The sequence below is a fragment of the Mobula birostris genome, chromosome 3 (genome assembly GCF_030028105.1).
Source record: "Mobula birostris isolate sMobBir1 chromosome 3, sMobBir1.hap1, whole genome shotgun sequence".
NCBI classification, from domain to species: Eukaryota; Metazoa; Chordata; class Chondrichthyes; order Myliobatiformes; family Myliobatidae; genus Mobula; species Mobula birostris.
The window spans coordinates 227,258,540-227,285,624 of record NC_092372.1 but is presented as its reverse complement, the minus strand read 5'-3'; the positions used below and the strand labels follow the sequence as shown (position 1 = coordinate 227,285,624).

Sequence of the window (27,085 nt, the reverse complement as noted above, 5' to 3'; positions counted from 1 at the left end):
CATAGATTTCCTCAAATTTCTAAACCTTTGTCTATAGACTTCTGGAACCAATTCATAGGCTTTGAGTACGACCTGTTTCACTACCTCAAAATTAGCTGCATCTCTAATTGACAAAGCAGAGTAAACTTGTTGAGCCTCACCCCTAAATGCACTCTGTAACAAGAGAGAGCAGCTTTCTTTCGACAACTTTTGACTGTGAGCCACTTTCTCAAAATGCTGGAAGTATTTATCAACCTCAGTCTCATCAAATGGAGGAACCAGTTCAACTGCCTAGCTGTCAATAAACGGTACAACCAACTTCTTAGAAGCAGCAGCTTCTTTCTCGAGCTTTAACTTATCCAATACAAACCACCTGTTTTCCGCTCCTTCCTTCTGTTTGTCAGCCTCTTCATCTGCAAACTGCCTCTGTCTGTCTGCTTCTCTGGCATCATACTGCCCCTGTCTTTGTTTTCCCTGAGCCTCTACTATCAAACTTCAATTGTTCCAGTCGTAACTGGATCTCCTCTTTACTCACAGGAAACCTTTTTAACACCACCTCATCAAACACCTGCATAGATGTACAGGTTTCCCCCGCTATCCGAGTGTAGAGCGTTCCTATGAAACAATTCGTAAGCTGAAATGGCATAAAGCGAAGAAGCAATTACCATTAATTTATATGGGAAAATTATCTGAGCATTCCCAGACCCAAAAAATAACCTACCAAATGATACCAAATAGCACATAAAACCTAAGATAACACTAACATATAGTGAAAGCAGGAATGATATGATGAATACATAGCCTATATAAAGTAGAAATAACATAGGTGCAGTTAGTATTCACTTACCAGAATCAGGAAGTTTGAGCCAAAATCGATTTGTCGAAAAAAAATCGCACGTACACGCATGTGCACGTCATGGATTTGCACGTACGCGCACGTCACGCATGCACACGTACACACATTCACACATCATGCATGCGCACATACGTGCCCACGCAAGGCTTCATGGTCATGGTAGTCTTTCTCAAGGTAAACACAAGTTTAAAGCGAGCGTCTTTTATCGTAAAAGCAAAAATCCTCTTTCGGTTAACGAAAACGGGTACTAATGTAGGTCTTTCGTAAAAGCGAAATGTCGTAAAGAGAACGTTCAGAAAGCGGGGGACACCTGTATAGCGCTCAACTATTTTCCTCTGAATCTCTGGCTTCCTCATAGCCCGCTTTATCCCAGTAAGGTGCAGCGCATTAGCAATAGCCAACACTTCATCCTTTTTGGCTTTTCCTAATGCCTCCGGGGTTGGATCTCCCAAAAACTCCTCAATACTAATATCCATTGCTGCTGATTTCCACACACAAATAAATCAAAAAGGATTTCCCCAATCAAATCGATAATTAATCAATCAATAAGCCCCCAAATTTGTTCATATCCCGGACACAGGTCCCAATTTTGTTACGAACTGTAATGTTTTAGAAATAAACCAGCAGCAATGGATTTCACACCGAGTCAGGTTTTAATATTAAAACCACTATCTTTATTAGTATCTATTTATAATATTGTAACTTAACCAAGATAAACAAATGTTAACAGTGTTACGTGTGTAATATAGCTCCCAAATTCAGTTAAGCTTGGGGAAACAAAGCTTAGAGTCTTGAGATGGTAAAGTAAGAAAGTTCAGTTCTTCCACAGAAGGAATGATGGGAGAGAGATATTTGTAATCCAGGGTGAAACATAGAGAGAAGGCAATTGCGTTGAATTCCACAGGTTCCATGATGGTAATTAATAAATATCAGTTGTCGAAGATCCTCCGTCGAGCCGTTCTAAATCCACGTACAAGTTACCACCAGAGTGATCTGTCACAGGGATGTCGTCTTCAAGGGTTTATCACATAACATACCCAGACAAGGGTTAACTTCGAGTGGTCCCACAGGACATTCCTTAATCCACTCCTATGGATTATACGAAGTGACAGCCACACATTTGATGTGCACTGGATCAATAAGCAACCCACCTGCATGGGTATAGCAGAGTTTCAAATCCCAGCTTCGACAAGCTGGAGTGGCTAGTCGTTTTCAGGTTTTTCTCCCCTCTCCCCTCTCCCCTCTCCCCTCTCCCCTCTCCCCTCTCCCCTCTCCCCTCTCCCCTCTCCCCTCTCCCCTCTCCCCTCTCCCCTCTCCCCTCTCCCCTCTCCCCTCTCCCCTCTCCCCTCTCCCCTCTCCCCTCTCCCCTCTCCCCTCTCCCCTCTCCCCTCTCCCCTCTCCCCTCTCCCCTCTCCCCTCTCCCCTCTCCCCTCTCCCCTCTCCCCCCCCTTGTTTTCAAACAAGCTGCAAGCCAGTCAGTGAACAAAAACATAGTTCTGCCTCACTGAATCGCTCTTTTGAAGTGACAGTCCACAGCAAACAAAACCTGCGGGTTTGTAACACTTTTACAATACAGTTGACTCTGGTTAATTGGGACACAACAAGAACAGTACAATTTGGCCCAATTAAGCGTTTGCCCCAATTAGCTGAAGTTTCATGGAAATAGTTAAAAACATACAAAAAGGACAAACTACCATTTAAGTAACAGATTATGCATTTAAATCAGAACACTATCAATACTTCAACAACACTATGAAACTGTATTAGTCCCTTCTGGAATTTTTTGAGGATGTAACTATGAAAATGGACAAGGGAGAGCCAGTGGATGTAGTGTACCTGGACTCTCAGAAAGCCTTTGATAAAGTCCCACATAGGAGATTAGTGGGCAAAATTAGGGCACATGGTATCGGGGGCAGAGTACTAACATGGATTGAAAATCGGCTGGCTGACAGAAAACAAAGAGTAGCAATTAACGGGTCCCTTTCGGAGTGGCAGGCGGTGACCAGTGGGGTACCGCAGGGTTCAGTGCTGGGACCGCAGCTGTTTACAATATATATATTAATGATTTAGATGAGGGAATTAAAAGTAACATTAGCAAATTTACCGATGACACAAAGCTGGGTGGCAGTGTGAAATGTGAGGAGGATGTTATGAGAATGCAGGGTGACTTGGACAGGCTGGGTGAGTGGGCAGATGCATGGCAGATGCAGTTTAATGTGGATAAATGTGAGGTTATCCACTTTGGTGGTAAGAACGGGAAGGCAGATTATTATCTAAATGGAGTCAAGTTAGGAAAAGGGGAAGTACAACGAGATCTAGGTGTTCTTGTACATCAGTCACTGAAAGCAAGCATGCAAGTACAGCAGGCAGTGAAGAAAGCTAATGGCATGCTGGCCTTCATAACAAGGGGAATTGAGTATAAGAGCAAAGAGGTTCTTCTGCAGCTGTACAGGGCCCTGGTGAGACCACACCTGCAGTACTGTGTGCAGTTTTGGTCTCCAAATTTGAGGAAGGACATTCTTGCTATAGAGGTAGTGCAGTGTAGGTTCACAAGGTTAATTCCTGGGATGGCGGGACTGTCATATGTCGAAAGATTGGAGCGACTGGGCTTGTATACTCTGGAATTTAGAAGGCTGAGAGGGGATCTTATTGAAACATATAAGATTATTAAGGGATTGGACACGCTGGAGGCAGGAAGCATGTTCCCACTAATGGGTGAGTCCAGAACCAGAGGCCACAGTTTAAGAATAAGGGGTAGGCCATTTAGAATGGAGTTAAGGAAAAACTTTTTCACCCAGAGAGTGGTGGATGTATGGAATGCTCTGTCCCAGAAGGCTGTGGAGGCCAAATTTCTGGATGCTTTCAAGAAAGAGATGGATAGAGCGCTTAAAGATAGAACATAGAATAGTACAACACAGTACAGGCCCTTTGGCCCACAATGTTGTGCTGACCCTCAAACCCTGCCTCCCATATAAGCCCCCACCTTAGATTCCTCCATATACCTGCCTAGTAGTCTCTTAAACTTCACTAGTGTATCTGCCTCCACCACTGACTCAGGCAGTGCATTCCACGCACCAACCACTCTCTGAGTAAAAAACCTTCCTCTAATATCCCCCTTGAACTTCCCACCCCTTACGTTAAAGCCATGTCCTCTTGTATTGAGCAGAGGTGCCCTGGGGACGAGGCGCTGGCTATCCACTCTATCTATTCCTCTTATTATCTTGTACACCTCTATCATGTCTCCTCTCATCCTCCTCCTCTCCAAAGAGTAAAGCCCTAGCTCCCTTAATCTCTGATAGCGGAATCAAAGGTTACGGGGATAAGGCAGGAACTGGATACTGATTGTGGATGATCAGCCATGATCACAGTGAATGGCGGCGCTGGCTCGAAGGGCCGAATGGCCTACTCCTGCACCTATTGTCTATTGTCTGTTGTCTTTTATTTATTGATGGAGGAATTCATCAGTCTACGTAGCCATGTTATTTTGCTGGATCGTACATGAACCAAATCAGCGCAGATAATGGACTGCCTTCATACGTTGCTTTTGAGGATTGTACTCTCCATTTTCATGGTAACATTCAAGATGACTGTGGATCCCTTCAGGTTATTTGTAGTTCCTAACTGGCTGAAGTAGTGAAATCATTTCGTTTTCACTCCCTGCAGTTTCTGGCATCTCCAGGTTCTGGATTCTTGAAACCAAAGTGAGCAAAACTGTTCTGAAACAACAGGAATTCTGCAGACGCTGGAAATTCAAGCAACACACATCAAAGTTGCTGGTGAACGCAGCAGGCCAGGCAGAAAACTGTTCTGAATTGTCTTACTGCTATCAGTGACAAAAATCACTGCTTTTTGAACAGAAACACTGATCACTATTTCAGAAGCTGATCGCTCTAAGCAAGGTGCAGTGACTCACGGCGAGACAACAGCACAAGATTGACATTAGTTAGAAAGTTTGGCAACCTTCTCCTGTTGTAATTAAGTGGCATAGTGTCCCAAAAAAAAAATGAAGGGAATCACGGCTCTTTTCTCCATTAGTTTTTATTCGTTTAGAGTTGTCCCAAATGAGAATCTGCCTCACTGACCGATGACCCAATTAACAGGAATGCAGTGTACTTGGTGCTGTTTCATGAAGGAAATGGAGGTGAGGGAGGAGCTGTTCTTGGGAGGGAGGGAAGGACTTTGAGGAGATGCCAGAAAACAAGGTGTGGGCAGTTTTGAAATGCCAGAGGCAGGTAGAATTACAATGTATAATTAACCCTCAAGAGGCCAGGTCCCTGTGACGGCTCTGACCTGTTGCAGATTAAAGAGAAGATCGAAGTCACCAAGGCGAGCATCGCTGACTGCTCCAAGGTCCTGGAGATGCTCCAGTTGGGAATCCTGCGGGACGACGAGCTGGCCCCCGAAATGGAGGCTGATGCGAAGGAACTGGGGTTGCCCTCGGTAAATGAGGCCGGGGATCCTTGGTCAGTGGAGGGAAGGGTGTGTCAGTGGGTCGGTGCAGGGTTGTTACAGCTGGGTGGGGACAGGAGGGCATGCCTGGGTCTTGGGGAGGTAGGAAAAGGGGCTAAGATGGGGATAGGAAAAGGAAGATGGTGGGTTCAGAATCAGAATTTCAATTGGGCGTAATACTGCTGGCATCTGTTGTTTTGAAATTTGTTTCGTGGCAGCAGTATGTTACAATTCGTATTAATTTTTTAAGAAACTATAAATTACAAAACTAAATAATGTACTTAAGTCTTAGGGACAGGAATGGCAGCTGAACATGCTGGGCTTTAGATGTTTCAAAAGGGACATGGAGGGAGGCAAAAAGAGGAGGGGGTGTGGCATTGCTAATCAAAGATAGTGTACATGGCTGCAGAAAAGGAGGAAGTCATGGAGAGATGGTCCACTGAGTCCGTGTGGGTGGAAGTCAGAAACAGGAAAGGGGCAATAACTCTACTGGGTGTTATTTTTTATAGCCCCACCCCCAATAGTAAGAGAGACATCGAGGAGCAGATAGGGAGGAAGATTCTGGAACGGTGCAATCATAATAGAGTTGTTGTGATGGGAGATTTTAACTTTCCTAATATTCTGGAATCTCCTTGGAGCAAGGGGTTCAGATGGGGTGGAATTTGTTAGGTGTGTTCAGGAAGGCTTCCTGATGCAATATGTAGATAAGCCAACTAGAGGAGAGGCTGTACTTGATCTGGTATTGTGAAATGAACCTGCTCAGGTGTCAGATCTCTTGGAGATGGTGATCACAATTCTGTCTCCTTTACCACAGTGCTGGAGAGGGATAGAGACAGACAATTTGGTAAAACATTTAATTGGGGTAGGGGGAAATATGCTATTAGGCAGGAACTTGGGAACGTAAATTGGGAGCGGATGTTCTCAGAGAAATGCACGGCAGAAATGTGGCAAATGTTCAGGGAATATTTGCATGGAGTTCTGCATAGGTGTGTTCCATTGAGGCAGGGAAAAGAATCATTGTGTACAAAGGATGTAGAAAATCTAGTTAAGAAGAAGAGAAAAGCTTTTGACATGTTGTTCTCTTGTTCAGAAAAGGGAGAAAGGATGACTCAGGAAATTATAGACCAGTGACTCTGACTTCAGCGGTGGGCAAGTTGTTGGAGAAGATCCTGAGAAGCAGGATTTGTGAACATTTGGAGAGACATAATCTGATTAGCGATAGTCAGCATGGCTTTGTCACAGGCAGGTCACGCCTTACAAGCCTGATTGAATTCGTTGAGGAGGTAACAAAACAAATCGAAGATGGAGCAGTGAATGTAGTGTATATGGATTTCAGTAAGGCATTTGATAAGATTCCCATGCAAGGCTCCTTCAGAAAGTAAGGAAGCAAGGGATCCAAGGAGACCTTACTTTGTGGATCCAGAATTGGCTTGTGCACAGAAGGAAAAGGGTGGTTGTCTATGGTTCGTATTCTCCATGGAGGTTGGTGACCAGTGGTGATCTGTGGGGGATCTGTTCTGGGACCGCTCTTCTTTGTGATTTTTACAAATGACCTGGATGAAGAAATAGAAGGGTGGGTTAGTAAGTTTGGGGTGTTGTGGATAGTCTGAAGGGTTGTTAGAGGTTACAGTGGGACATTGATGGGATGTAAAACTGGGCTGAGAAGTGGCAGATGGAGTTCAACCCAGATAAGTGTGAATTGGTTCATTTCGGTAAGTCAAATTTGAGGACAGAATATAGTATTAATGGTAAGACTCTTGGCAGTGTGGAGGATCAGAGGGATCTTGAGGTCCGAGTCCATAGGACACGCAAAGCTGCTGTGCAGGCTGACAGTGTGGTTGAGAAGGTGTATGGTGTGATGGCCTTCATCAACCGTGGGACTGAGTTCAAGAGCCATGATGTAATGTTACAGCTATAGAAGACCATGGTTAGACCCCACTTGGAGTACTGTGTTCATTTCTGCTCACCTCACTGCAGGAAGAATGTGGATACTATAGACAGAGTGCAGAGGAGATTTACAAGGATGTTGCCTGGATTGGAGAGCATGCCTTGTGAAAATAGGTTGAGGGAACTTGGCCTTTTCTTCTCAGAACGACAGGGGCTAAGAGGTGACCTGATAGAGGTGTATAAGATGATGGGAGGCAATGATCATGCAGATAGCCAGAGGCTTTACCCCAGGGCTGAAATGGCTAACACGAGGGGGTATAGTTTCAAGGTGCTTGGAAGTAGGTACAAGGGGGATGTCAGAGGCAAGAGAGTGGTTGGTGCGTGGAATGCACTGCCAGCAATGGTGGTAGAAGTGGATACAATAGCGTCTTTTAGGGGACGTTTAGAAAGGTACATGGAGCTCAGAAAAATAGAGGGCTATGCAGTAGGGAAATTCTAGGCAGTTTCTAGAGTAGGTTACATGGTTGGCACAACACTGTGGGCCGAAGGGCCTGTAATGCGCCGTAGATTTCTATGCATTAAATAAGTAGTGTAAAAATAGCAAAAACAATGAGGTAGTATTCATGAGTTCACTGTCCATTCAAAAATCTGATGGCAGAGGGGAAGAAGCTGTTCCTGAATCGTTGAGTGTGTGTTCAGGCTCCTGTACCTCCTCCCTGGTGGTAGCATTGAGAAGAGGGCATCTCCTGGGTGATGAGGGTCCTCAATGATGGATGCCGCCTTCCTTAGGCACCCCCTTTTGTAGGTTGGAGTGGGAAAGTGAAGGGTGTGCGGAGGAAGGGATATGGGGATAGGTGATGTTCCATGGAGGGAGAATTGGTGAGGAGGTAAGTGGGTGGGAGCTGTTCCCAGGAGGGAGTGGAGGTTAACGATGAGCAAGCAAGTGGTGGGCGATTTCCGAGGAAGATTGGGGGGTGGGGGATTTGTGTGAGGGACAAGCGAGTGGTGGGGTCTTGTGGAGGGAGGGGCAGGTGGTGGGGAGAGATGTGAGAAGTCCCAGGGAGGGTGGGGAAGATGGTGGAGGTTTGGTGGTGTGGTGGGAGGGAAGGGAGACTCAGAGGGAGAGAGGGAGGGAGGTAAGGGGTTCCAGGGATTCGGGGGAGGGAAGGAGGGACGAAGAGCAACGGAAGTGTGGAGATGGGGAAGTGGGAGATGAGGGTCATGGTTGCAGGAATTGAGGGCAAGATGGTGAAGAGGGATTGAAGGGAGAATGGTGGAGGTTTGGCGTAAGGTGATGGGATAGTCGTGGGGAGGGAGAAGGGGTTGCAGGAATCGAGGGCAAGATGGTGAAGAGGGATTGAAGGGAGAATGGTGGTTTGGCGGTGGTGTGAGGGAGGGGATGGTCATGGGGAGAGAGGAGGGGAGGAGAGATTGAGGGGAGAATGGTGGAGCTTTAGTGGTGGGGCAAGGGAGGGGATGGTCATGGGGAGGGAGGAGGGGAGGAGGGATTGGAGAGAATGGTGGTTTGGCAGTGGGGTGAGAGAGGGGATGGTCATGGGGAGGGAGGAGGGGCTGAGGGGAGAATGGTGGAGGTTTGGTGGTGGTGTGAGGGAGGGGATGATCATGGAGAGGGAGGAGGGGAGGAGGGATTGGGGAGAATGGTGGAGGTTTGATAGTGGGGTGAGGGAGGGGATTGTCATGGGGAGGGAGGAGGGGCTGAGGGGAGAATGGTGGAGGTTTGGTGGTGGTGTGAGGGAGGGGATGATCATGGGGAGGGAGGAGGGGAGGAGGAATTGGGGAGAATGGTGGAGCTTTAGCGGTGGGGCGAGGGAAGGGATGGTCATGGGGAGGGAGGAGGGATTGAGGGGGGAATGGTGGAGGTTTGGTGGTGCTGTGAGGGAGGGGATGGTTATGAGGAGAGAGGGTTGCAGGAATCGGGAGGAGGGATTGAAGGGAGAATGGTGGAGCTTTAGCGGTGGGGCGAGGGAGGGAATGGTTATGAGGAGAGAGAAAGGGATGCAGGAATCGAGGGGAGAATGATGGAGGTTTGGCAGTGGTGTGAGGGAGGGGATGGTCAGGAGAGAGAAAGGGTTTCAGGAATCAAGGGGAGGAGGGATTGAAGGGAGAATGGTGGTTTGGCGGTGGTGTGAGGGAGGGGATGATCATGGGGAGAGAGGAGGGGAGGAGGGATTGAGGGGGGAATGGTGGAGGTTTGGCAGTGGTGTGAGGGAGGGGATGGTTATGAGGAGAGAGAAAGGGTTTCAGGAATCGAGGGGAGGAGGGATTGGGGAGAATGGTGGAGCTTTACCGGTGGGGCGAGGGAGGGGATGGTCATGGGGAGGGAGGAGGGGGGGAGGGATCAAGGGGAGAATGGTGGAGCTTTACCAGTGGAGTGAGGGAGGGGATGGTCACAGGGAGAGAGAACAGAAGGGATTCGGGGGAGGACAGCTGGTGCATGGACAAGGTTAGGGTCTGACCAGGAGCCCTTGGACAGGCAGTTACACTTTCTCTGGCACCTTTCCCCACGCTACAGATTCCCCTCAGTGACTCGAAGAGCGGGGTTATCCTGGACTGGCTGAATATACCCTTCCACCTCTGGTCTCCGATGGACACGGACTGGAACCCTGAACTGCAGGATGTGGGCAGGGAACAGGCACAGGGAAGCGCCAGTCCCATCGACCACTATCCGCTGGGCCCAGTGCCAGAGGCAACCACATCAGGCAAGTCTGCTTCACCATCCCAGTGGACCTCATGCCTGCTGGGGTCTGGAACTTGGCCAATGACCAGCGGCCAGTCTTCAAACCCTCCTCAAGGCTATTCGGTGGGTTACTGAGGGAAGGGGCTGGAATTCCCAGGGAATATTCTCACCCCACTCCCAGTTTCTCAGCAGGTCACACAGCATCTACGGAGAGGAATAAACTATATCAGGACTCTTGAATCAAGTTCAAGTTTAATTGTCATTTAACCACACATGAATGCAGCCAAATGAAGCAGCATTACCCCAGGGCCAAGGTACAAAACACAATACCAACGGCCATACACAGCACAAAGCACATATAAGATGGCAACAAACACACAAAAAATGTAATCGAGCCCCAAATCCCTGTGTGTCATGTCCTGTGGACCGATGGTGCATGGGATGATGTTGGTTATTTCTTCAGCGGTTTGATCAAGGCACGACTGCGCAAGCACGTGGACATCAGCCAGTCAGAACAGCAAGAAGAGTTTAAAAGGAGACACCTTATAGAGTGGGCATCAGAGTAGAGGAGAACAGAGTAGGAAGGCTTTGGCTCAATGGGGCTTCGGTGATAACGGGTCGAGGCGAGGTAGGTTATCTGTCTAGAATACAGACAGGAAGAATGTGTGTGAGGCCAGTGTTCTGTATGGATGTCTGGGAGATTCCCAGCCTCCTAAGCAGCCACATCTGCACCAGGTGCATCTAGCTGCAGCTCTTTAGGGACCGGGTTAGGGAACTGGAGATGCAGCTTGATGACCTTCGTCTGGTCAGGGAGAGTGAGGAGGTGATAGAGAGGAGCTACAGGCAGGTAGTCACACCGGGGCCTGGGGAGACTGATAAGTGGGTAACAATCAGGAGAGGGAAGGGCAGGAGTCAGATACTAGAGAGTACCCCTGTGGCTGTCCCCCTTAACAATAAGTACTCCTGTCTGAGTACTGTTGGCGGGGGGGGAACAGCCTACCTGGGGGAAGCAATAGTGGCCATGCCTCTGGCACAGAGTCTGGCCCTGTGGCTCAGAAGGGTAGGGAAAGGAAGAGGATGGCAGCAGTGATAGCGGACTCTATAGTTAGGGGGTCAGACAGGCAATTCTGTGGACGCAGGAAAGAAGCACGGATGGTAGTTTGCCTCCCAGGTGCCAGGGCCCAGGATGTTTCTGATCGCGTTCCACAATATCCTGAAGTGGGAAAGAGAACAGCCAGAGGTCATGGTACATATTGGTACCAATGATATAGGCAGGAAAAAGGAGGAGGTCCTGAAAACAGACTACAGGAAGTTAGGAAGGAAGTGGAGAAGCAAGACCACAAAGGTAGTCATCTCGGGATTACTGCCTGTGCCACGTAACAGTGAGTATAGGAATAGAATGAGGTGGAGGATAAATGCGTGGCTGAGGGATTGGAGCAGGGGGATTCAGATTTCTGGATCATTGGGACCCCTTTTGGGGGCAGGAATGACCTGTACAAAAAGGACGGGTTGCACTTGAATCCCAGGGGGACCAATATCCTGGCGGGGAGGTTTGCGAAGGCTATTGGGGAGAGTTTAAACTAGAATTGATGGGGGGGTGGGAACCAAACTGAAGAGACAGAGGAAGAGGTGGTTGGCTCACAAATAGAGAAAGCTTGGAGACAGTGCGAGAGGGAGGATGGACAGGTGATAGAGAAGGGACGCGCTCAGACCGATGGTTTGAAATGTATCTATTTTAATGCAAGGAGTATTATGAACAAAGCAGATGAGCTTAGAGTGTGGATCTGTACTTGGGGCTATGATGTTGTGGCCATTACAGAGACTTAGATGGTTCAGGGACAGGTATGGTTATTTCGAGTGCCAGGCTTTAGATGTTTCAGAAAGGACAGGGAGGGAGGCAAGAGGTGGGGCGTGGCACTGTTGATCAGAGATAGTGTCACGGCTGCAGAAAAGGAGGAAGACATGGAGGGATTGTCTACGGAGTCTCTGTGCGTGAAAGTTTGGAACAGGAAGGGGTCAATAACTCTACTGGGTGTTTTTTATAGACCACCCAATAGTAACAGGGACATCGAGGAGCAGATAGGGAGACAGATTCTGGAAAGGAGTAATAATAACAGGGTTGTTGTGGTGGGAGATTTTAAGTTCCCAAATATTGATTGGCATCTCCCTGGAGTGAGAGGTTTAGATGGGGTGGAGTTTGTTAGGTGTGTTCCAGAAGGTTTCTTGACACAATATGTAGATAAGGCTACAAGAGGAGAGGCTGTACTTGATCTGGTATTGGGAAATGAACCTGGTCAGATGTCAGATCTCCCAGTGGGAGAACATTTTGGAGATAGTGATCATAATTTTATTTCCATTACCGTAACATTGGAGAGGGACAAGAACAGACAAGTTAGGAAAGTGTTTAATTGGAGTAAAAGGAAATATGAGGCTCTCAGGCAAGAACTTGGAAGCATAAATTGGGAACAGATGTTCTCAGGGAAATGTACGGAAGAAATGTGGCAAATGTTCAGGAGATATTTGCGTGGTGTTCTGCATAGGTATGTTCCAATGAGACAGGGAAAGGATGGTAGGGTACAGGAACTGTGGTGTACAAAGGCTGTTGTAAATCTAGTCAAGAAGAAAAGAAGAGTTTAGGAATGGTTCATAAAACTAGGTAATGAGTGAGATTCTAGAAGATTGTAAGGTTAGCAGGAAGGAGTTTAAGAAAGAAATTAGGAGAGCCAGAAGGGGCCATGAGAAGGCCTTGGCAGACAGGATTAAGGAAAACCCCAAGGCATTCTACAAGTACATGAAGTGCAAGAGGATAAGACGTGAGAAAATAGGACCAATCAAGTGTGACAGTGGAAAAATGTGTATGGAACTGGAGGAGGTAGCGGAGGTACTTAATGAATACTTCAGTATTCAGTACGGAAAAGGATCTTGGCGATTGTAGGGATGATTTGCAGTGGACTGAAAAGCTTGAAAATGTAGATATTAAGAAAGAGGAAGTGCTGGAGGTTTTGGAAAGCATCGAGTTGGATAAGTCACTGGGACCGGATGAGATATACCCCAGGCTACTGTGGGAGGTGAGGGAGGAGATTGTTGAGCCTCTGGCAATGATCCTTGCATCATCAATGGGGATGGGAGAGGTTCCAGAGGATTGGAGGGTTGTGAATGTTGTTCCCTTATTCTAGAAAGGGAGTAGAGATAGCCCAGGAAATTATAGACCAGTGAGTCTTACTTCAGTGATTGGTAAGTTGATGGAGAAGATCCTGAGAGGAAGGATTTATGAACATTTGGAGAGCCATGATATGATTAGGAATGGTCAGTGTGGCTTTGTCAAAGGCAGGTCGTGCCATACGAGCCTGACTGAAATTTTTGAGGATGTGACTAAACACATTGATGAAGGTAGAGCAGTAGATGTAGCCTATATGGATTTCAGCAAGGCATTTGATAAGGTACCCCATGCAAGGCTCATTGAGAAGGTAAGGAGGCATGGGATCCAAGGGGACATTGCTTTGTGGATCCAGAACTGGCTTGCCCACAGAAGGCAAAGAGTGGTTGTAGCTGGGCCATATTCTGCATGGAGGATGGGGACCAGTGGTGTGCCTCAGGGATCTGTTCTGGGAACCCTTCTCTTTGTGATTTTTATAAATGACCTGGATGAGGAAGTGGAGGGATGGGTTAGTAAATTTGCTGATGGCACAAAGGTTGGGGGTGTTGTGGATAGTGTAGAGGGCTGTCAGAGGTTACAGTGGGACATTGATAGGATGCAAAGCTGGGCTGAGAAGTGGCAGATGGAGTTTAACCCAGATAAGTGTGAGGTGGTTCATTTTGGTAGGTCAAATATGATGGCAGAACATAGTATTAATGGTAAGACTCTTGGCAGCGTGGAGGATCAGAGGGATCTTGGGGTCCGAGTCCATAGGACACTCAAAGCTGCTGTGCAGGTTGACTCTGTGGTTAAGAAGGCATACGGTGTATTGGCCTTCATCAGCTGTGGGATTGAGTTCAAGATCTGAGAGGTAATGTTACAGCTATGTAGGACCCTGGTCAGACCCCACTTGGAGTATAGGAAGGATGTGGAAACCATAGAAAGGGTGCAGAGGAGATTTACAAGGATGTTGCCTGGATTGGAGAGCATGCCATATGAGAATAGGTTGAGTGAACTTGGCCTTTTTCCCTTGGACTGAAGGAGGATGAGATGTGACCTGATAGAGGTGTACATGATAATGAGAGGCATTGATTGTGTGGATAGTCAGAGGCTTTTTCCCAGGGCTGAAATGGCTAGCATGAGAGGGCACAGTTTTAAGGTGCTTGGATGTAGGTACAGAGGAGATGTCAGGCATAAGTTTTTTTTTTACACAGTGGTGAGTGTGTGGAATGGACTGCTGGTGATGGTGGTGGAGGCGGATACAATAGGGTCTTTTAAGAGACTCCTGGACAGGTATATGGAGCTCAAAAACAAAAAGAGGGCTATGGGTAACCCTAGGTAATTTCTCAGGTAAGCACAGCTTTGGGGTCTGGGAACAGATCCCTGAGGCACACCACTGGGAGCCAACCTCCATGCAGAATATGACCTTTCTACAACCGCTCTTTGCCTTCTGTGGGCAAGCCAGTTCTGGATACACAAAGCAATTTCCCCTTGGATCCCATGCCTCTTTACTTTCTCGCCTGCTCTATAAGGTGTCTTCTTTTTAGCTCTTCTTGCTGTTCTCACTGGCTGACGTCCACGCGCTTGCACGGTCGTGCCCCAATCAAACTGCTCAAGAAATAACCTGGGCAGATAGTTGGAATCTTTTCCCTCTGTGCGTTTGTTACCTGCCACGTGGGATGACGTAGGCGATCGTGGTCTTTCCGTCACCATGATTGTTCTTGGCAAGTTCTACAGAAATGGTTTGTCGTTGCCTTTTCTGGGCAGTGTCTTTACAAGATGGGTGACCCCTGCCATTATCAATACTCTTCAGAGATTGTCTGCCTGGCATCGGTGATCGCATAACCAGGACTTGCGATGTGCACCAGCTGCTCATACGACCGTCCACCACCTGCTCCCATGGCTACACGTCGCAGGTGCTACACCTTGCCCAAGGGAGGCTAGTGGATGGAATCAGTGCCTTACACCTCGCTTGGTAGAGACGTATCTCCACCTCACCACTCAATTTCCTTCTGTTGGGGTATCAAAAACGAGAAGGCATAAGGTTTCAGATAAAAGGAAGGTGGTTTTGAGAGGATATGAGAGAGGAGCTTTTTTAAAAAAAAAACAAGACACCCAGCCCCAGTCATTCACCCTTCTCCCCCTCTCATCAGGCAGAAGATAAAAAAGCTAGAGGGCACGCACCTCGAGGCTTGAGGACAGGCTCTATCCCATGGTTATCAGACTATCGATCTGTCTCCTGGTATAATGAGATGGACTCTGGGCCTCACGATCTATCTCATTATGGTCCTGCACCTTACTGTTACGGGCACTGTGACACTTCCTTCTACATTCTGATACCGTTCTACCTGAATGCGCCGTGTGCTTGATCTGATCTGTGTGAACAGTATGCAAAACGAGCTTTTCACAGCGATGAGCCAATCGAAGCCTCTCCCTTTCCCGCTGCAGCTAACTCCGACTTTGCGGCCTCTGACGAAGAGGAGGGTGAGTGGAAGTCGTCTCCGTGCAGCGCAGAGCAGTGGGCCAGTGAGAAGTTTGCCTGCATTGTCGACGCCAACACAAGGTACAGTACCCATGGCTCACGGAGGCTGCTCGCAATGTAGCGAAACGTCACTGGGGTATGCCAGCTGCAAACTGGTGTCCTGTCTGAGTGATTGGACCTGTGCTCAGCTCCCAGTGCCCGATGTTTCTCAACGGCCAAGTAGGAGCATAGAACAGTACAATGTACAAGCCTGCTGAGGACCTGAGTTTTAGGGAAAGGTTGGATATTTACTCCTTGGAGCGTAGAAGAATGAGGGAGATTCCGTTGGATGAGACTAGAACTAGAGGTCATAGGTTAAAGGTAAGAGGGGAATTGTTTGAAGGGAACATGAGGTAAAACTTCACTCAGAGGGGGTGATGTGTGGAACGAGCTGCCAGCAGAAGGGGTCGACGCTGGTTTGATTTTAACGTTGAAAAGAAACTCGGATGGGTACCTGGATAGGTGTGGTATGGAGGGAGGGCTCTGATCTGGGTGCAGACCAATGGCATTAGGCAGGTTAGTAGTCTGGCTCTGATGAGATGGGCTGAAGGACTGTATCTGTGCTGTGTTGTTCTATGACTCCAGAATAGTATAGACCATTCTGTTCCCAATGTTGCCAACCTAGATAAGCCTGCTTCAACTGATCTAACACTTTCCTCGGTTCTCCTTTCAGGTCTTAAATGAGAAATTCTGTGTGGAGTTCTGTCCTCCAGTTATAGATTTCCCAATCCAGGGAATTGTCCTCACTGTTTCTAGAGAGTGAAACAGAACATTACAGCACAGTACAGAGCTTTCAGCTTGCAATATTGTGCCAACCTTGTAACCTACGCAAGATCAATCTACCCCTTCCCTCCCACATAACCCTCCATTTTACTATCATCCACGTGCCCATCTTGAGTGTCTCTTAAATGTTCCTAATGTATCTGCTTCTCCTACCACCCCTAGCAGGATGTTCCATACACCCACCACTCTCACTGTGTGTATTTTTAAAAAAACTACACCTGGCATCTTCCCTAACCTTTTCTGTGGGTGGGAGGGGCTGTCAGAGGTAGGAATGGTTGTTGAGAGGGTTGTCGGTGGGGAACGGTGTGTGTGTGGCGCCCCACTGTGACTGGGGATGGTGGGGAGGGGTTGTCGGTGGGAAACGGTGTGTGTGTGTGGCACCCCACTGTGACTGAGGATGGTGGGGAGGGGTTTTCAGCGGGGAGGAGCCATTGTTGGGGAAAGGTGTGTGTATGATGCCCCACTGATCACCCCCTCTCCCGGCCTGCAGGGACCAGCAGGAGCTGGCCATTCAAAGACACTTGACTGATCAGAGCGTCATGACCGCAGAGGAAGTGCAGAAGATCGAGAGCATGTGGGAACTGTCCCTGGAGCACCGTTGGCGCCTCTACAGGTACCTGCCCCGTCACCCTGCGACTGGGAAAGCAGCCCTGCTGATGGGCCGAAGGGAGGAAGCTCTGTAGGAGGGCTGGCTTTACAGCCTCCCAGGATGTTGCCCAATTCCTTTCTCCCTGCTCAGCATTTCACCATTGCTTTAGTGCACAGTGCAATCCCAGTTTCGAGCAGGCATATTAGCCCCTGATTGGCTAATTGGCTAACAGTTCATCCGGAGAAACAAAATGCTGGGTGAACTCAACAGGTCAGGCAGTATGTGTGGAAGGGAATGGATAGGTGACGTTTCAGACTGGGAGGTGGGAGGTATAATGGGGTGAGGGATAAACAGCTGATGGGTGGATCCAGGTGAGGGGAGGCGATGGGCAGATGGAGGAGGGGAAAGTAGAGGCCGGCAGGTGATGGATGTAGGTGAGAGAGGGCTGCAGGTGGTGGGACCTGTAGGAAGGGAGGTTGGACGAAATGAGGGGGGTGGGGAGAGCGTGTGCAGGTAGAGGAACAAGGAAACAGTGTGATAGGGGCTGGAGTGGGCGGAGGAAGAGCTGGGTAGACCAGGAGGGGAGAGAGAGGGGGGAGGGGGGAGGGACAAGGGCGCCTGAAAACGGAGAATGCCGTCAGGTTCAAAATCAAAGCTGAACTTTATTTGTTACATGCCGTCAGAACGTACAGGGAAATGTGCCACTTGCATCAACAGCCAATGCAGTCCGAGGATGTTCTGGGGGCAGCCTGTCAGTGTTGCCATGTTTCCAGTGCCAACATAGCACGCCCACAACTCACTCACCCTACCCGCTACGTCTTTGGACTGAGGGAGGAAACCAGGGCCCCCGGAGGAAACCCACGCGGTCACTGGGAAAATGTACAAACTCCTCACAGGCAGTGACGGGGATTGAACCCCACCCACTGCCGCTGTGAACCGGTCCGTCCCGGGCAGAGTACAGGTGCCAGTCCTCCAGCTCGAGTTTAACCTCACCCTGGCACAGGAGGGGCTCAAGGTGCCACTCTGTCTGACCCCGGGAGTGTGTGATGGGACGGTGCAGAGGGAGCTTCACATTGTGTCTAACTGAGGGACAATTCAGGGGAAGCTATGTACTACATCCAGCCCTCACTGGGTGTGTGATAGGACATGCTGGAGCTGCCCTGAGTAAGTGAGATCTAATACTCTCTCTCTAACATGAACACAAAGACTGTAACAGTGTTCTTCCCACCTGTCCTCTGAGCTTGCTCTCTGTTATTTGTTCAGGAGATGGAGAACAGCCTACCAGGATAAACTGAATGCCTCCATGAATGAAAACCTGGAGCTGTATGACAGTCTGGCACAGGACCTCTCTGTACTGGACCTCGAGGAAACAGTGATGCTCTTGGGCGAGGTTGAAGTGGTTGGCATGACGGCTCTAGGTACAAGTAGACCTTAGACCATAGAACATTGCAGCAGAGTGCAAACCCTACTGTCCACAAAGTTGTGTAGCCCTTTGAACCTACTCCAAGATCAATCTAACACCTCCCTCCCTCATAGCCCTCCATTTTTCTATCATCCATTCCTATCTTAAAGTCTTTTAAATGCCCCCAGTGTGTTTGCCTCTACCGCCACCCCGGCAGTGTGATCCACCTTCAATCTTTGCGCGAAAACAAAAAAAAGCCTTTTCTGAAGGGCCCTCTATACTTTCCTCCAATCACCTTGAAATTATGTCCCATCGCATTAGCCATTTCTGCCTGGAGATAAAGTCTCTGACTGTTCACTTGATCTGTGCCTCTTATCATCTTGTTACACCTCTGTCAAACCTCCTTTACTGCAAAGAGAAAAGCCCTGGCTCCCTCAACCCATCCTCATAAGACATGGCCTCTGGTTCAGGCAGTATCCTGGTGAATCTCCTCTGCACCCTCTCTAAAGCTTCCACATCCTTCCGATAATGAGGTGATCAACACGTACATACAGAAAGGTGCCAGAAAAGGGCCAACAGCATCATAAAGATCCCACCCACCTGCTCATGGACTGTTTGTCCCATTCCCATCAGGGAAGAGATTACGTAGTCTCCACACCAGGACCACCAGAAGACCACAAGACATAGGAGCAAAATTAGACCATTTGGCCCATCGAGCCTGCTCCAACATTTACTCATGGCTGATCCTTCTTTCCCCTGCTCAGCCTAACTCTCTGGCCTTCTCCCAGAAACCTTTGGTGCCACGTCCAATCAAGAACCTATCAAGCTCTGCCTTAAATAAACCCAACCACCTGGCCTCCACAGCTGCCTGTGGTGATAAATTCTACAAATTCACCGCCCTCTGGCTCAAGAAATTTCTCTGCACCTCTGTTTTAAATGGACACCCCTCTATTCTGAGGCTGTAACCTCTTGCTGTAAACTCCCCCACAATAGGAAACATCCTTTCCACCTCTACTCTGTTAAGGCCTTTCAACATTCGAAAGGTTTCAATGAGAACCCCCTTGTCCTTCTAAATTCCAGAGAGTACAGACCCAGAGCCATCAAACATTCCTCGTATGATAACCCTTTAATTCCTGGAATTGTCCTTGTGAACCTTCTCTAGACCCTTTCCAATGCCAGCACATCTTGTCTAAGATGAGGGGCCCAAAACTGTTCATAATACCCAATGTGAGGCCTCACCAGTGCCTTATAAAGCCTCAGCATCCCATCCTTGCTCTTGTATTCTAGACCTCTTGAAATGAATTCTAACAATGCATCTGCCTTCCTCACTCACCGACTCCACCTGTAAGTTAACCTTTAGGGTGTTCTGCACAAGGACTCCCAAGTCCCTTTGCATCTCAGATTCTTGGATTTTCTCCCCGTTTAGAAAATATTCTGCACATTTATTTCAACTACCAAAATGCACGACCGTGCATTTTCCAACATCGTATTTAATTTCCACTCTCTTTCCCATTCTCTTAATCTGCCTAAGTCCTTCTGCATCCTACCTGTTTCCTCAACACTACCTGCTCCTCTACCAATTTTCATATCATCTGCAAACTTGGCAACAAAGCCATCAATTCCATCATCTAAATCATATATATACAGCATAAAAAGAAGTGGTCACAACACTGACCCCTGCGGAACACCACTAGTCACTGGCAGCCAACCAGAAAAGACCCTCTTATTCCCACTTGCTGCCTCCTACCAATCAGCCAATGCTCTAACCATGTTAGTAACATTCCTGTAATACCGTGGGCTCTTAACTTGGTAAGCAGCCTCATGTGTGGCACCTTGTCAAAAGCCTTCTGAAAGTCCAAATATACAACATCCACTGCATCCCCTTTATCTCCTTGTAATTGCCTCAAAGAATTCTAACAGATATAGCACAGGAAATTTTGTATGACAGTTTTCAAACACAAGGCAGTTCAAAGTACTTTACATAGAATAAGATATAAAAGTCAAACATCAGATTTCAGACAATATATAAGAGAATAAAACCACACAAAAATAGACATGATAAATAGAAATTACAGTGCAGGAGATTCTAATTAAAAACTACAGTGAAAAGAAAAGTTTTAAGCTTTTTTAAATGGAGCCTTAACGTTGGGGCAGACCAGATCCTCTGGAAGGTTATCCCAGACATGTGGAGCATTGTAACCAATTGCTGCTTCAGCATGTTTAGTTTTAACCATGGGGACAGTAAGCAGAACCACCCCAGACGACCTGAGAGATGGGGAAGGCTCATAATGCAGTAAGAGATCGGAGATGTATTTTGGTCCCCAACCACCGGGCCGCAAAGCATGCGCAACCGGACCGTGAGGAAACGATATGAGTCAGCTGCACCTTTCCTCATTCCCTGTCACGCACTGTTGAACTTGAACATAGGGTTGCTGACTGTCCCGTATTTGCCAGGACATCCCGTATATTGGGCTAAATTGGTTTGTCCCATACAGGACCGCCCTTATCCCATATTTCCCTCGCTAAGGTAGAGTGTTCCTATGAAACCTTTCGTGCTGAAAGGGCGTAAAGTGAATAAGCAATTACCATTAATTTATATGGGAAAAATTTTTGAGCATTCCCAGACCCAAAAAATAACCTATCAAATCATATCAAATAACACATAAAAGCTAAAGTAACAGTAACATATAGTAAAAGCAGGAATGATATGATAAATACACAGCCTATATAAAGTAGAAATAATGTATGTACAGTATAGTCGGGAAGATGAAGGCAAAACCGATTTGTGTGAAAAAAATCGGCATGTACGTGCATGCACACATCACATGCGCACACAGGTGCCCGCGCAAGGCTTCATGGTCATGGTAGTCTTCCCTGGGGTAAAGTGTCCCGGGATTTGACTGCTACTTTTGTCCCTTATTTGGGAGTGAGAAAGATGGCAACTCTAACCGTAAAAGACATGTTGAGGTGAGTTTAACCCTACTTGGACACCCCCCCCCACCCCCGGTTGGCCGGTCCACAAGAATATTGTCAATATTAAACTGGTCCGCGGTGCAAAAAAGGTTGGGGACCCCCACCCTAGACCATTCAGTGCTTAATAAACCAGTAGTAATACTTTAAAGTCAGTCCTCTGATAGACAGGAAGTTGGTGTAGTGATCGGAGAACTGGTGTGATATGTTCTACTTTCTTGGCCTTAGTGAGGACTGCAGGAGTGAACTGCAGCTGTCTGAGTGATTTTTTAGACACCTGGGAAAACACATTACAGTAGTCAAGCCACTAAGTTAAATGCATGGGCAAGTTTTGCTGAGACATAAGCCCTTTAACTCTCACTATATTCTCAAGATGGTAGTAAACTGACTTTGTAATTGTCTTAATGTGGCAGTTAAAATGATCAAATGGGCCTATTAACCGGAATCCACTGTATTTATTCTGGTTTTTATTTTTGCTTTTTATTATATTCTTTATGCTAATTGTGTAGTTTTTAGTGTCACATCGGATCCAGAGCAGCAACCATTTTGTTCCCTGTTAAACTCATGTACTGGAGAATGGGGGATGAATAATCTGGAATCTTTAATTTTGTAGCTTTTGAATGCACCGTATCTGAGCGTGTGAAAGAAATAAATCGATACCGCTTCTGTGCCACAGGTACAGCGAGGCACAGGGCCCTGCTGCAGCGAATCCAGCCACGGATTGTGGTCTTCGATGACGTGTCCAAGGTTCTGGAGGCCCAAGTAGTGACCACCTTCACCCCAGCCTGCCAACACCTCATTATGATCGGTGATCGACAGGTAGCGGTGTTGGGAATGATTGGAATCTGGGATGGCGTGGGTCTGCCGAGGGCTGGGGGGGAGATGGTGATTGGGGGTTGAGATGTGGAGCATTCTACTGGAAAACAGAATGCACTCGAAGGACTGAACACTGTTCACTGCTGGAACTGGAGAGGCTTGTTGATGTGTCAGAGGGGGGAGAGCGTGGAGAATTTTGCATCGGGGGGATAGACTTGGGATTAGGGTACCAAGAGCCATAGAGACATGGACCCCAAGATCCTTCTGCTCCTCCATACTGGTTAGAATCCTGGCATTAACCCTGTAAACTGCTTTCAAATTTGACCTTCCAAAGTGAATCACTTCACAATTATCTGGGTTGAACTCCATCTGTCGTTTCTCATCCCGGCTCTGCGTCCTGTCAATGGCCCGTAGTAAGCTACGACGGCCTTCTACATTATCCACACCAGTAGCTTTCATGTCATCTGAAAATTATTGAAACGTTGGTGCGACGTTATTACTGCTGGTGTCATCAGGAGTTCAATCCTGGAATCCTCCACAAGGAGTCTCTGTTCATCCTATCAGTGGGATGCGTGGGTTTTCCACAGGTGACACAGTTTCCTCCCTCAATCCAAGGACATACTGGGGAGGTTAAATGGTCATTGTAAATTGTCCCGTGATTAGGTTAGGGTTCATCAGTGTTCTGGGGTTGCTGGGGAGTGGAGGTGCAGTTCGAAGGGCCAGAAGTGCCTACTTTGTGTTGTTTTGCAGAATAAATGCCCCATCACTCAATGCCCTGGGCCAACATACCATATGTTCAACATACCAAATGCCACCTTCACCTCCCTATCACCTATTTAACCTCATTGCTTGGGCCAAACTCCCATAGTTTGTGGAAGGGCACTCCTAAGCTTGTCACAGAGGACAGTGGAACAAGACTGTCAGCACAGTAAGACTGAGAGTCACCCATAGGGTGCCCTAGGAAGAAGAGCCGAGGTGGGACAGGGCAATGGGCGAGATGGCGGTGAAAAGCCTGCTGGTGGGGAGGGTGTGGGTTTCCAGGTCATCGGCAGCAGATGGAAGGTGGGGGTCCCAAAGCTGGTGTCCCACTCATTTCTGTTGCTTCCATTCATGGGAGTTTGGAAGCATGGGGTGAATCTCATTGAAACGTTTTGAATATTGAAAGGCCTAAAGGTGCAGAGGACGTTCTGAGTAGTACGGGAATCTACGACCAGAGGGCACAGCCTCAGAATAGAGGGATGTCCATTTAGAACAGGGATGAGGGGAAATTTCTTTAATCAGGGGGTGGTGAATCTGTGGAATTCATTACCATGGGTGGCTGTGGAGGCCAAGTCACTGGGTGTTTTTAAAATGGAGGTTGATGGGTTCTAGATTAGTAAGGGCATGTAAGAGGAAAAGGCAGGAGAATGGGTTTGAGATGGAAAATAAATCAGTCATGATCAAATGGCAGAGGAGACACAATAGTCTAATTATGCTCCTACATTTTATGGTCTTCTGGTCTTCCACAACAAGCAGTTTCAACTCCTGGAGTGCACATCACACACAACCTCTCATGGTCCCAGACCACATCCTACAAAGTCAGGACAGCTCACCAACATCTCTACTTTCTGTGGAAGCTGAAGAGAGCTGGACTATGCACATCTGTACTCGTATCACTCTACTGATTCGCAGTGGAGAGCGTCCTCACAAACTGCATCACTACTTTGTATGGAAACTGCACTGCAGTGGACAGGAAGGCTCTATAGCAGGTGTTTAGAACTGTCCAACGTATCACCGGCACCAGTCTACCCACCATCAAGAACATGTGGACAGAAAGGTGCTGGAAAAGGGCCAGTAACATCATGAAGGATCCCACCCACCCACCCTGCTCATGTACTGTCTGTCTCACTCCCATCAGGGAGGAGGCTACTTAGCATCCACACCAGGACCACCAGACTCAAAAACAGTTACTTTCCACGAGCAGTAAGGCTGATCAACACCTCCACCCACCAACCCACCCCTCCACACCCCAACCACCACTACTGTCAGTCACCTTAAGTACAGACACGCCTGTGCCTAGTGTCACTTTATGGACGTACAATCAATCTATGTAAATAAGCTGTCTTTTGTATTTATTGTGTTTTTTTAAAGTTCTGTTCTTTATCTTTACTGTGTTTTCTTGTTCCGTGCTGCATCAGATCAAGAGTAACAATTATTTTGTTCTGTCGTGTACTTGTGTTCTGGAAATGACATTAAGCAATCTTGAATCATCCTATAGGTGAAACCAAAGGTGGTGGATTATGAGAACGCGGCCAAGATGGGTCTGAATGTCTCGTTGTTTGAGAGGATGATCGAAAACCAGATACCCTCTGTGCAGCTGGTTGAGCAGGTACGAGTGGTGGGCAGGCTTCTCCGGTGGGTTGGGGGGTGCAGGTGGAGGGCGATGGGTTTGGGAGGTTCTGGTATTGGGGGAGATTCCTCGTCCGTTGCCTTCATCAGCGGCAGCATTGACTACAAATGTACAAAAGAAGACAAATAGTGCAAATTAAAAATACTGAGACACGATTTGTAAAAATCCTTGTAAGTGAGTCCATGGGAATCAGTTTAGAGTTCAGGTGAGTGAAGTTATCTACTCTGGTTCAAGAGCCTGATGGTTGTAGGGTAATGATTGTTTCTGACCCCGGTGGTGTGAGTCCTGAGACTCCTGCACCTCTTGCCCAATGGCAGCAGCAAGAAGAGAGTATGGCCCTTTATGGTGGAGGGTCTTGTGTCTGCGCTCCTTGTAAGTGTGCTCATTGGTGGGAAGATGAAGAAGGTGCTTGGCACACTTACCTTTGTCAGACAGGGAAGTGGGTACTGGAGTTGGGATGTCGTGCTACCATTCTAGTACTCAGACCGTGGAGTATTGTGTATAGTTCTGCTCACCTTCGTATAGGAAGGATGACACTAAGATGGAAAAAATGCAGGAAAAAATTCAGCTGGATGTTACCAGGACTGGAAGGTTTGAGGTTGGACAGACTGGGACTCCAGATCAAAAGAACCCTGAAAGGGAAAAATGGAGATATGAAAGATAGAGATAGAGCTGCTTCCGAAGTTGCAAGCAAAGGAGTTGCCTTAGGCACCATCATCCTAAGCTCCTCCGCCCTTCTCCATATCAAAGTTACTGAGCATGTTGTCAGGGAGGATAAGAGGACAATATGGTGTTTTGGCCTTCGTTAGTCAGGGGATTGAGTTCAAGAGCAGTGAGAAGATGTTGCAAATTTCTAAAACCCTGATTAGACCACACTTTGAAATATTGCGTTCACTTCTGGTTTCCTTGTTATAGGAAGGATGTGGAAGCTTTAAAGGCTGCGGAGAAGAGATTTCCCAGATGCTGTCTGGATTTGGAGAGCATGTCTATATGAGGAGAGGTTGAGCAAGCTGGGGCTTTTCACTTTGGAATAATGGAGGATGAGAGGTGACTTGATTGACGTGTATGAGGTGACATACACCTTGTATTGAGAGCCAGAGACATTTTCCAGGAGTGGAAATGGTTAATAAAAGGGAACATAATGTAAGGAGATTAGAGTCAAGTATAGGGGGGGAGATATATAGAGAGAAGAGACAATTTTGATCGAGGTTGGAGACGACATCGGACGCACGACAACTCTGGCAGGGTTTGCTAGACATTACTTCCTACAAAGCGAAACCCAATAGCATGAATGGCAGTGATGATTCACCACCAGATGAACTCAGCGCCTTCTATGCCCTCTCTGAAAGGGAGAATATAACTACAGCTGTGAAGATCCCTGCTGCACCTGATGACCCTGTAATCTCTGTCGCAGAGACCGATGTTAGGCTGTCTTTAAAGAGGGTGAACCCTCGCAAGCTGGAAGGTCCGGATGGAATACCTGGTAAGGCTCTGAAAACTTGTGCCAACCACCTGGCAGGAGTACTCAAGGACATTTTCAACCTCTCACTGCTACGGGCGGAAGTTCCCACTTGCTTGAAAAAGGCAACAATTATACCAGTGCCTAAGAAGAATAATGTGGGCTGCCTTAATGACCATCGCCTGGTAGCACTCACATCAACAGTGATGAAATGCTTTGAGAGGTTTGCCATGACCAGTCTGAACTCCTGCCTCAGCAAGGATCTGGACCCATTGCAATTTGCCTATCGCCACAATAGGTCAACAGCAGATGCAATCTCAATGTCTCTCCACGTGGCTTTAGACCACCCGGACAACATGTACTCCTATGTCAGGATGCTGTTCATCGACTATAGCTCAGCATTTAATACCAGCATTCCCACAAACCTGATTGAGAAGTTCCAGAACATGGGCCTCTGTACTTCCCTCTGCAATTGGATCCTCAACTTCCTAACCGGAAGACCACGATCTGTGTGGATTGGTGATAATACATTCTCCTCACTGATGATCAACACTGGCACACCTCAGGGGTGTGTGCTTAGCCCACTGCTCTACTTTCTATATATCCATGACTGTGCGGCTGGGCATAGCTCAAATACCATCTATAAATTTGCTGATGATACAACCATTGTTGGTAGAATCTCAGGTGGTGACAAGAGGGCGTACAGGAGTGGGATATGCCAACTAGTGGAATGGTGCCACAGCAACAACCTGGCACTCAACGTCAGTAAAATGAAAGAGCTGATTGTGGACTTCAGGAAGGGTAAGAGGAAGACTCAGAAGTGGAGAGAGTGAGCAGTTTCAAGTTCCTGGGTGTAAGATCTCTGAGGACGCACGTGCACACACAACCCAGGCTGTGCTCTCTTCACAAACAAGAAAATCTGCAGGTGATGGAAATCCAAAGCGACACACAAAATGTTGGAGGAACTCAGCAGGCCGGGTTCCACCTCCATCCCCCATCGGGGTGGGGGGGGGAGGGGAGGCCATAAAGCTCTCCACTTCCTTCTGGGTACCTCCACCCCCACCAGCAAGGCTGCAAAGCTCTCCGCTTCTTTCTGGACACCAGACCCAATCTGTTTCCCTCCCCCACCACTCTCCTCCATCTGGCAGAAC

At 47.7% G+C, this 27,085-nt stretch overlaps 1 protein-coding gene across 1 annotated transcript in view; it reads left to right on the top strand.

The window, feature by feature from the left end:
• LOC140195615 (NFX1-type zinc finger-containing protein 1-like) overlaps nt 1-27,085 on the top strand; it is a 63,587-nt gene that overhangs the window by 28,489 nt on the left and 8,013 nt on the right. Inside the window, exons 6-12 of the mRNA XM_072254265.1 lie at nt 5,135-5,275; nt 9,705-9,891; nt 15,454-15,568; nt 16,800-16,922; nt 18,162-18,316; nt 21,947-22,089; nt 24,344-24,454. Of these exons, the coding sequence (XP_072110366.1) occupies nt 5,135-5,275; nt 9,705-9,891; nt 15,454-15,568; nt 16,800-16,922; nt 18,162-18,316; nt 21,947-22,089; nt 24,344-24,454 (975 nt within the window). The remainder of the gene's footprint in view (nt 1-5,134; nt 5,276-9,704; nt 9,892-15,453; nt 15,569-16,799; nt 16,923-18,161; nt 18,317-21,946; nt 22,090-24,343; nt 24,455-27,085) is intronic.